General features: G+C 36.3%; 1 protein-coding gene across 1 annotated transcript; it reads right to left on the reverse strand.

Annotated features, from left to right (window-relative positions):
• Positions 1-5,017: 5,017 nt before the first annotated feature.
• LOC6733153 (troponin C, isoallergen Bla g 6.0201) lies at positions 5,018-10,952 on the reverse strand. Its single transcript, XM_016167488.3, has 6 exons — positions 10,871-10,952; positions 10,723-10,780; positions 9,206-9,239; positions 8,758-9,156; positions 8,683-8,703; positions 5,018-5,078 (listed from the first exon to the last, which is right to left on the reverse strand). Exons 2-6 carry the CDS (start codon positions 10,723-10,725, stop codon positions 5,074-5,076), a joined length of 462 nt encoding a protein of 153 aa, XP_016026028.1. The 5' UTR covers positions 10,726-10,780; positions 10,871-10,952; the 3' UTR covers positions 5,018-5,073.
• Between the last annotated feature and the right edge of the window lie 649 nt (positions 10,953-11,601).

Raw genomic sequence — 11,601 nt, forward strand, 5'->3', positions numbered from 1 at the left:
CCCAAGTCAAAGCTTTTAAAATCAGCCATTGATTTACCTGAGCAATCTTTTTAAATTATATATTGTTTCAACTTGTACATATGCACATATAAATGTATTATATTTTTTTTAATTTTGAATAATTAAAATATAAGTATATCAATGTACATAACCTAAAAAAATATTTTCTAGTTGTTGTTATTAAATGAATGAAAAATTTGCATCCAATATTGTTTGCTACAAAATGATTTTTCAAACAAAATCACGATTTTCGACTTATTGTTCCTATAGCAGCTATATGATATAGCATACAATTTACTTTCGCTCGCCCTGGATATATATACTAATTTCTTATGTAGAATTCCAAGTTTTCAAAATAATTGAAAACAAAAAAGTTTTCCATACTAATACCTAATTTCAAACTGATCGTTCATATGACATATGACAGCTATATGATATAGTGGTCCGATCCGGCTGATTTTTTCATATAATTTTGCTACAGAAATAAAAATATTTTGTGATAAGTTTCAAGTGTCTACCTCAACTAGAATTATTTTTGGCCGCTTTCCTCATACAATGGGAACCACTGTGCATTGTTGGATATTTTTCATAATTTTATTAGTCTTGTAAATTTCTATCGATTTGCCATGTCCCTAAAGCCGCCCAAAACTGTCACGACCACACTTTTGAAAAGCGTTAGTTTTATTGTTTTTCTTGCCAATTTTTTTCTTTATACCAAAAACAGTTTCACCTACAAAACGCCCAAAATGGTAACAGTCACACTTTTCAACAATTTTTAAATTTTTTCTCAGAACAATGATGAAATTTCCCGTTAGCATTCACACAAGCTGGTTAACAGGTATATGATAGTCGGGGAACTCGACTTTAGCATTCTCTTTTGTTATCATATAGTTAAAGGAGTTTTATAATATAAAGTATTGTTTAATAATTTTAAGAAAAATTCGTTATCAAAGACAATGATAAAAAATTTTTTTAAGTAGGTTAATTACACCGCCAACCGACCAATCCATTGTTGTTTAAAATTATTTTATTTTAAATTATTTTTAATTAATATTAATTTTAAAAACTTTTTATGGATGTAAGTGAAAAATGTAAATAAGTTCATGACCTTCATGACCATAATTCCTAACATGATTACAAATTCAGCTACCTCGTAATTCCAAAGACACTAGAAAAACAAGATGCGTAACGCCATACGATTTTTTGGCACACGATTTTTCGCTGTGGCTTTAGAGGTGACTCCAGGCTCTCTCGAATTTTTGTTCGAGAGCGAGAGAGCGGAGAGCGCTACAGCGAACAGGTCTTTTCTACGCATACTGTGATAGCAGACAACTGTATGTGATATAATTGATTTCGGCCCGAAAATCGTCTTCTAGCACAAGTACGCACACACATACTCACGTTCTCGTCTATTGTTTCTACTCACACAAGCAAGCTAATTCCATTTTTAGATTTCTTACGCTCTCAGCGTAAGCGAGCGGACAGAGAGCAATTTTGGCCGTCACCAAAAAAGTGGCTGCATATTGCCAAACTAATGTACGCATCTTGCTATTCTAGTGTCTTTGGTTAAACCACACTAAATGCAACAACAAAAAATGCAGTCCGACCATAAACGAGTGGCCGCCATCGTTCACATAGAAATTCCTGTGTAATTGGCACAGTTCATCAGTAGTGCATTGTCACTCAAAATATGTTCTGCAAGGTATTAAAGGACCTCAACCCCCGATGGGGCAGAGAATTCTCAGGAAGAGACCTTCTAGGTAGGCGGCGGTTGCGACAGCCCAAAGGAGTCATTCCCTAAAGGAGACAGTCTCGAGAGCTGAAATTTCGGTCCAAAGTGGAAGGTGGTCATTTCGTAGTCAAGATCAATAGAAGTCCAAAGAGCCCAGAGAAGACATTGTTGAGCTAATAAGCTTTTTTAATATCTATTTTAAAGCAATGAAAAACGAGGCTTATATAGCGATTTCAAACGAAAGCGAACGAGATTTTGCAACGATGCGATATGCACAAGTTAATGATAGCGAATGGTAATGAGCGACTTAATTGCGAACGAAACACCAAAGGGTTTTAGGCATAGAAGATATTTCAGTGTTAACCTCTTCCAGACAGTGCATTTCTTTGATAACAATTAAATGTTTAATGACTAATACAAAAAAAAGAGCCCTCAGAGTGACGTTTGTAGTCGCGAATAGCCAATAACTTTTGTTGAAGTGTGCACCGTTGGCCGGTGGTAAATTCAATACTCTTCGCTAAACCAATTGTTGTCTAGCATTTAATTTTCCTCTATTACACACGGTACTAGCCAATTCAACTACGATGCAATGACAGGCTTACCCAGATCCTACGACCCGAATATGACGATCTTACTTTGGCAACCTGGTGCTTGGATATCCGATGCCTCTCCCTCGGCCCAAGTCCTATTCCGGTACGAGGGCACTAATTCGCAGACGTAACAACGCTATTCTTTAAAAAGGTACGGAAGCTGTTCTTTAATAAGACTCGGAAGCTGATTCTAAACATGTAAAATTTAAGTAACAGAGTAAGCTAACGCGTTAAAATATATAAATACACAAACACTAATTTGTTTTTAACTTTGGACACAGGGATACATAGTTCATTGCCAATCAAGATCGTAAGAAAGAAGATTCGCTTAGTGGTCGAGGAAAATCTTTTTATGAGTATCAGTAGCTGGAAAAGTCCGTAGACTAAATTCAAAGTTGAGGATAAGGACCTAAACTCGCTGGAACTGATATGACCTGCTTGTTTCGAAAATATGTATTAACAAATACCTAATTTGTGGATCGGGCAGAAAAATGTTGTATTTTTTCGGATAAGTTAAAGTTGGTTTGTAAACACTGCAGTTCCGCTTGAACATTCCCCAAGGGTGATGCTATGTAATTTGAAACGAATTAAAACTTGTAGGGATTTCTTGACAAGAAGTCGACGTTAGCCATACGCTCACCCTCTCTATATTGTACATCAAAATGAAATGACTGTAAATAGGCCCTCCAGCGACGAACTTTAATGAATTACAATCTGTGTAGACTACGAACTCGCGGCCAAGGTTTTCATCTCATAGGAGTGGTACCTGGTTTCCACAGAGGTAGTCGTTTAAACTGAAGTATTCGATCACATGGGGCTTATTGTGTACTCGGTGCAAAAGTATTGATCCATATCCACATGCACTCGTATCAGTGTGCAATTTAATAGGATATTCAGTGTCGGAAATCACCAGAACAGAATCGTCACAACTTTAAAACTGCTGTCTTCAAGCTCAGCGTTCCATGTAACGCCGTTACCAGATGATTGCGAATATAGAGGATTCATATTCTGGGAGATACTAGGCACGAATTTGCGAGAATTCGAGGTCAAGCCGATGAAGTGTCTAACGCCAGTAACACTTTGAGGAGAAGGCAAGGAGATTAACGAACTATCTTTCGTGAACTAGGACGAATCTCTCCCGCTCCGTTCTTACATTCGTAAGAACATTCAAAACTGTTTTTAGCCTTTCCAAACCCATCTCCTCGGTTGGTGACACCACCATTATATCGTCCATGTAAACAATTACAAAAGAACGGCCAGAATTACCAAGTTTATTCATGACTGCGCGCTGGAAGACCGATGGCGCATTTTTAAGGCCAAAAAGCATAAACTCAAATTGGCCTTCTGGTGTCACATATGCAGTATATTCCACAGATTCAGAGTGAATCGGAATTTGCTTACAAATATGTCAAATAATTTGCTCAGCGAAGTCTAGCTATTTTGTTACTGATAAGCGGCAACTGGTATTTATCCGAAATAGTTTTCGAGTTCAGTTCTGTTCTTTCCGTTCTTCTTTTTGACGAGCAACATGGGGCTAGCAAAGGGAGAGCAACTTGGGACAATATTACACTTTATTAACTCGCCCACCTGTACTCGTACTATTTCTCACTCTTAAACGGTCCCAATTGGGCCAATTAACCGAATTTTCATTTCACCTGTATTTACTCGAGTATGAGGTATCCATTTGGTAAATAAAGCCAGTCGGGCGAATGTTGAGTAAATTGAAGAACATTGCAGCTGGGTTCTTTCGGTTTCGAAACGTTGGAGAAATAAGTGCTGTAGAGTTACAGCCAAGTCATACCTAGATAGGAAATTTGCTTAAGCCACTGTGATGCGCTTCCCTCCATGCAGTTGCTCAGTGCCATGATCAATTTACTACATCATGATTATGCTGCTGCTCACGAGACGGCGATGCTTGCACGATTTTCGCAAGTTCAGCGAAATTCCGATTTTGCATTTCGAGGACTGCACGCCACTGCACCTCGGAAAACGCAGGGAGCGGCACAGATCCCACTTCTGATATCGGGTCATCAGGACTTGGAGTGTAGTTGTCCACCTTATTTTTAATAGTGTATCGATTTTGTAATTCCCAATACCGATGAGCCAGAAACATTTTGGACACGCCAAACGGCCACAATGCTCATATCTGACTGTGGCCATATGCTTACAGATGTGTAATTGCAAATATGGAATATTGTTTTGTTTCTTAATATCTATCTTCGCGCTAGATATTTCAAGATTCTGATTATACAAAAAAGGCACGAACAATGCCGCGTTTCCTAGAACAGAGTAGAGTAGTATAGAATGTAGCTGTTTGCAGAGCGTCCAGTTGAACTCTCCTGAAATATTTCTAGCATTAATAATCTGGTTCGGACTTTTGGCACGATATATTTAACATCTTATAAAATGAGCACTGTAAGATTGTTTTAAATATCGGACAGGAATTTAAGACTGAACATAAATAACCCCGCGATGAGTTCCATTTTGGCATATTTTCCAATGTTACTGCCACTGTTAATTAAATCACCAAAATAAATAATTTTATGTTTCTGCAAAGCGTTAATTATATGCCAAAGGCTGTATTTATTTATGTTTAAATCCGATAAGAGAAATATAATGCTAATACATTTCAATCAGATGCTATATATTATATTTGACTAAATACCAATTATTAATATTGTTTTATAAATTTTTGATTTTGCATTGGTTGCCATAGCTTTTGCACAGCATGTCAAATAAGAGCAATCGGGGTCAACCTAGAAATGAAAAGTTTTAGTGTTTAAAAAAATATATATATTTATAAGGAAATAAGAGAGTTAAAAAAGAAATATGAGTAATAACAAGAGAGAATGCTATAGTGGAGTTGACAGACTATCAGATACCCGTTATTCAGCCAGTGGAAGGGAAAAGGAATTTTCATCATTTTTCTGACATATCGATAGAAATTGGGGAATAATATATAAAAAAGTAAAAATATGTGGGTGTGACAGTTTTGGTCATTTTATAGGTGTTAGAAGGGGAGTCGCCAAAAATTTGTTGTATAATCAAAACCACACCCACATTTGTTAGAAATGTGTTGAAATTTTTGGTTTTTTTATTTGTCTTCCCAATTTCTATCGATATACGAAACACATGTTGTCCACTCTTACTCTGACGCCTTCAAGCCGCCCCAAATCAAATCATTTGCCTTGCAAATTTCTATCGATATGGAAAAGGCATTTTGGTTACTCTGATGCCCACAATAGATCCAGGCTTGGGCCAAAAGCCTATCGACGTAAGTCTTGATGCTTATTTTAAAGAACTGGCATTTCCTAGCATATATACTAGGGAAACAAGGAGTTTTCTCATTTTTACAAAGTTATTAAACTCAAATCGTGTCGTAGGTGCCAAAAATTTATTTCGGTTTTAACGACCCTGCTGTAAATCACCTCCACGTGGTGTTCCCTGGGTACCGATTTCAACAGTTTAATCGGTAGCGCATTCGAGCGGCTAAAATAAGAGCGGAATATATGGAGGCATATTCATTGTTTTGAAATTTATCAGCTGAGTCATGTGTATCTGATAGTCGAGGCACTCGACTATAGCATTCTATCTTGTTTTTTCTACCAATTTCTATCGGTATACAAAAATCATTTTGTCATCTCCGTTCTAGTCGAGTAACTCGACTATCAGATACTCGTTACTTATTTGGTGGAAGTGGGAACGAAAATTTTTGACACTTTCTGTGCAAGTCTATAGAAAGTAATAAAAAATGCAACAAATTTTAAAAGAGTGACCGATGGAGTTTTCCTCGTTTTAATCTCAACCTTCCAGCGATGTAGTTGCCGGATTGACTCGGCTAGTGATCCTGATCAAGAATGTATGTGACTCCCCGGGCTCTTTTTGGTGACAAATACTTCTTTGACATCGTTATATTATAATTAATGTTCATTATATTATATTTATCAATTTACGGTTATGCGGCTTTTATTTTAATGAGTTTACAAAAATGGATTCGTGCAACGGATTACGGCTGAGATCTCGGCTCTGAATGGTAGTTTATTGCATTCATCTTTTCCAATTGTAACACTTGCTCTTTTGAAGTTAATACATATAAACGACAGCTCCACAGTCTTTCTGCCTACTTGCTCTTCTTGCTTGGTTCTGATTTCAACATTTGGTCCATTTAACTGGCTATTCGGCACGAACTCCTTCATAAGCTCAGATATGGTGGATTTTTTTAAAGGACCCTCACCATTTCCAACCTTCTCTACATCTGATTCTTTACTCTTTACTTCGTTGTATGGACCTTGACATTTTCGCTTTAATCTGAAGCCAACTCCACACTGATCGCAACAAGTCCGTTTACTTCGTACTGCTTTTCATTCTTTCTCATTGAGGTATCACTTTGCGCTCTTTGTTCAACTCCTCCTTTAATGTACGGTGAGCAACACTCAAGCCAAAGCCTGTTAAAAGTTTAAACTGCCTACTTTAGTGCTTCTATTTCCATATAGTTTATCAATTTTTGTGCTTCACTTGTACCACTTTCCAGGGTTGTCATCTACTATGCAATGCAAAAGCTATATATAAAAATCTACTGAATTGAACAGGGGACCTAAGTAAGTTAACTTCTTTTTTGGGATAAATCAACTCAGCAGACATCCATTACCCAATAATATGTCATTGGTTTTTGTTATGCATCCCTCAGACCAATTGGGATCATATATCAGACTCATGGTCAAACGTAGGGATGACTGCATGAGACTTAAGGACTTTAGAAATTACCATAAACTGATGTTGTAGACGTCTCAGAAAAGACAATAAACATTTGGCATGTCAGTAAATGATATCGTTGCCTCTTGCATGTCGTATGAAAAGTGGGACGATAAAGCGACGATCAACGCAACGCTACGCAAACACGAAGTAATGGAACTAACAGAGGATTCTCCACAGAATGCCCATATGGGAAGGAATTTATAATAAGCTCTCCAGGATATCCGATGAGCCTCTGCCCCAACTTCTTATTTGGGCCGCGAAGTACTCTAGTAAATTTAAGAGAAGAGATAAGTAATCACGGACAGTTTTGCAATCAGAATTGATCACAGGAAGAAAATCCTTTTCCTAACTTAAGCCAGAGATGCGGAGGCATTGCTAAAATTAGGACATTGGTTCTTCGAGTGTTTCGATGTTCGCAGTATCTTCTGTTACGCCAGTGTTAAAAACTCTGTCCGATCTCAATTCACACAGCATCCTTTACATCGAATTAATATTAGGCAACTGAAAATGATAATAGACAAAACGAGTCTCCGAACGTTATGTAGGTCAAAAAGATGATTTATCGAATGCTTCGAAACATTATATATTCCCTATGTAACAGATGACACCAGTAGGTGTATTTAACAAATTACCTTAAAAGAGTATTCCGTCGACGTCGACGAGGCAAAGCCTGCCATTAATTGTTGCCAAATTTTAGAATTTGCTAGCTGTAGGTGGCTTTAAAAATATCAAAAATTTAAGTCGATAAAGTATTGCACACTTATGCACTATTTGCCAAGTGCAAACAATAGTGAACAAGTCAATGAATCCGTACTAGCAGCAATTTTTATTGGGAAGGATAAACTAAAGATAAAGATTGCCCCATCCCAAGGCACAATAGCAAAGAAAATAATTAACATAATTATAAAAATAATTAAACAAAGCCTATCGAAGTCTGAAAATTATACGGCTGCGATGTGGCAGAATCGGGATAAAATCTGCTACGCCCAAACTTTTCAAAAATGTTGTGAAATTTTTTTGGATTTGCCAAAAAATTGTGAAATGCAGAGTAATGGGTATCTGATAGGCGAGAAAATCGACTGTGGCGTTCTCTCTTCTTTGATCTGAATGTGTTCCAAGTTTTTCCGTAAGTAAAGAGACACTAAGTTTTTACAGACAAAACGGATGTTGCTTATGTCATTACTTTAGACGATTAAAAACCAAGTGTGCCGAAGACCCTATCTTTACGGAAGACACGGAACACATTTAACCTGTTATACTGATGTATACTTAAATAATCAGTGGAAAATTATTAATATAGAAAAAAAGACATTCTTACACGGTAATACGATAACACATCGTTTAATCGAAAATGTCCTGGTGGACAGGAATAACTTTAGAAAAACGGACGCCGTTTGAGTAAATTTTATATTATGAATTTATAATTTATATGGAAAATCAATTGTAGTCATAAAAGTTGACTATTTTTTGTAGGTGGGTGCTATCGTCACTTTACCCCTAAACGGCAAACCGTAAAGAATGTCAGAATAATAATGCTTGGTTTGAATGTGTTTTTTTTTACATAGAACTAAGAACTAATATTTGTTTAAGGGTTTCATGTGTTACCTGTCATCACTTGCATAAATTCTGCAATGAAAATGTTATTATTGAATGTTTGATTAAATATATAAAACTACTTACCGTCAAAATCAACCGTACCGGATCCATCCGCATCAATTTCTTCTATTATCAAATCCAAGTCTTGGTTAGAAATCTTATCGTCCAATTCGTGAAGAATGCCTCTTAGTGTTGCAACTGTCAGGTATCCTTTCCCCTCTTTATCGTATACACGGAAGGCCTCTTTTAACTCATTTTGAAGAGCTCCCACATCTTCCTCAACTTCAATAAAGCGAGCTGCCAGCTTGCAGAACTGGCTGAAATCCAATTTACCAGTTGTTCCTTTGTCGACCTCTTTAATAAGGGCCTTTACCGCAGGTGGTTCCAATTTCTGGCCCAAAATTTCAAGAATGCTGGATACATCAGCATGTTCGATCGTTCCTGCACCGTCGTGGTCGAAAGCCTTGAAAGCGTTCCTAAGGACTAATACGTCGTTTTTTAAATAGTAAATAAAAGTTTAATTTGATACTACTTCTCAATTGTTCCTTGTCGTATTCTCCATCAGCCTGCAAGAAGTATGGATATATAATAAAATCTTTAAGATAATGAACATATGTCAGCCTGGTGTCTATAAGAATAATGTCATAACACACAGATGAATGTCATTCATGCTCAAAAAGTGTACGTTGCGTATTTTTTGTTAACCAAGTTAATATATATATATATATTGTATTATACAATATATATTGTACAAAGATATTACATATATTCAAGTAAGTGTCTTCTAGGTATGTAAACATTTTTAATAAAATTCAATAAAGTTTAAAAGGGCATTGAATTACGCGGTTTGCGACCATCCATTTGGCACCCGAATGTGTTAGGAGGGAACCACAGGGCGATCGACTTACGATCAAGCAACAGCTAAGCTTGTTACAGTCCGTATTAGCGACTAACGAACGGTAGAGAAACGAATTATTTTTCATGCACTATAAATTTAGTGCTCGTAAGCTTACAAAGATCACATAATCGAAATACGGAGAATAATTCCCTCGGACACTGTTAATTTTTAGGACACGGGCACAACCCAAATATAAAAACAAGAGAGAATACTATAGTCGAGTTCCCCGACTATCAGATACCCATTACTCAGCTGGTGTAACCGCGAACACGAAATTTCATAATTTTTCTGGGAAATCGATAGATATTTGGGAATAAAATGAGAAAACATTTAAAAATGGTTCCAAAGTGTGGGCGTGACCGTTCGGCGGTCAAAATGTGGACGTGGCATTAGAGTGGGCGTGGCAAAAGGACTAATAAAAATATGAAAAAATCAACGCATTTTTAAAAAGTGTTGGCAGTTTTGTGCGGTTTGTGGGCGTTAGAAAGGGCGTGGCCACATGGGTTAACAAATTTGCGCTGCGTCTTTGTCTCTAGAATTTGTATGCTGAATATCAACCTTTTAGCTTTTAGATTTCCTGGGATCTCGACGTTCATACGGACAGACGGACATGACAGCTATATCGGCTATTAATCCTGACCAAGAATATATCTACTTTATGTGGTGCCTGTTACATACTTTTCAACGAATCTAGTATACCCTTTACTCTACGAATAACGGGTATAATAAAGGTAGACTACGCTCGCTGCAACGCGCACATATGCAATGCAATAACTACATGTTAATGATAAATTTAAAAATTTTGAGGAATAATATCTTCTTCACTGGATGGTTATTAACATACAGCGCACAGTGGCGTCCACATTTCATGTTTTGAACGGATGTGATGACTATTAAGTTCCTTGACACTTTCTCTTGACAGCTTATGTTCAACAAATTTAATACTTTTCTTTAATATTTGAAAATAATGTTGTCTTTATTTTGTGTGGGACTTGTACTTATATAAATTGTGCTTTTTCAAGCGAAAAGTAAATACTTATATTTATATTATTTTATATGTCAACAGTAAATCTTTTCTACGAAATTCATAGTGAGCAGTTCACAACTCCATTAAATTTTAGTTCACCCAAAGTTATAATATTGTAACTTACCATTTTAAAGAGTTGTTGTATGTTAAGTCAATTTACACCGCTAAGGTACAAGAATGCCCTTTAAATATAATATAAAAATACTTTATTTATATTTCTGATAATCTAAAAAGTGTCCCAGAAGAGGAGCAAAAGAAACAGGGTACGCTACTTTCAATTATCACCAAGCTTTTAAACAATTCGATTTGTGTTTTATGTTAGCTAAGTTCATCGGCAATGGAAAATGCCAAAGCTTTTCCGAACGAACGCTAACAATAAAAATGTAAGCGACTACATCTGTATACAAACGGCTAAATTTTCATCCTAATCGGTGATAAGGAAATAAGAGCAAGAAGCGCTCGAAGAGTAAGGGTGGTCTTTATGCCGAAACTTTCCTTAAATTGTAAAAGCAATAATCCAATATTAATTATCTTTTTATTTTTTTATGTTTATAAGAGTTTTTGATATATGAACAATTAAGGCAACATATTTCCTAAAATAATGATCTATCATACCGCCTAATCTTTAAGGGAAGTAACAAACTTTTTCTTTGACTTGACACGGAACTTATATTTTTACGCGTTCCTCGTTGCGCAGCAATATTTATATCTCCAAATTAATATACTTACTGAATCATACTTCCTTTCCTGTTACTGTTTCGTCTTAATGTACTTAGTCATGGTAAAAGATTCCTCCTTTACCACAGTATTTTTATAAGCTTTTAGGGTTTAGGTTTTGACCAGCCTACATAAACCATACATGAATATGGTTCTCTTTAATTCATATATTTGTATTCTTTAATAAGAGTGTGTCTTACTTGCAAGCGCTTCGCAGCCAATGGAAAATTATAGATGCACTATTGAAAATGTTTGGGTCTACCTTAATTTAAATGCGCACACAACA

Source organism: Drosophila simulans, chromosome 2R (assembly GCF_016746395.2).
Source record: "Drosophila simulans strain w501 chromosome 2R, Prin_Dsim_3.1, whole genome shotgun sequence".
NCBI classification, from domain to species: domain Eukaryota; kingdom Metazoa; phylum Arthropoda; class Insecta; order Diptera; family Drosophilidae; genus Drosophila; species Drosophila simulans.

Excerpts from the sequence above, each read along its gene's own strand:
- LOC6733153 (XM_016167488.3), bottom strand. Across the intron at positions 9,157-9,205 it reads CGACAAGGAACAATTGAGAA|TCCTTAGGAACGCTTTCAAG; the intron begins GTAGTATCAAAT and ends ACGACGTATTAG. Across the intron at positions 8,704-8,757 it reads CGGTACGGTTGATTTTGACG|AATTTATGCAAGTGATGACA; the intron begins GTAAGTAGTTTT and ends TTTTCATTGCAG.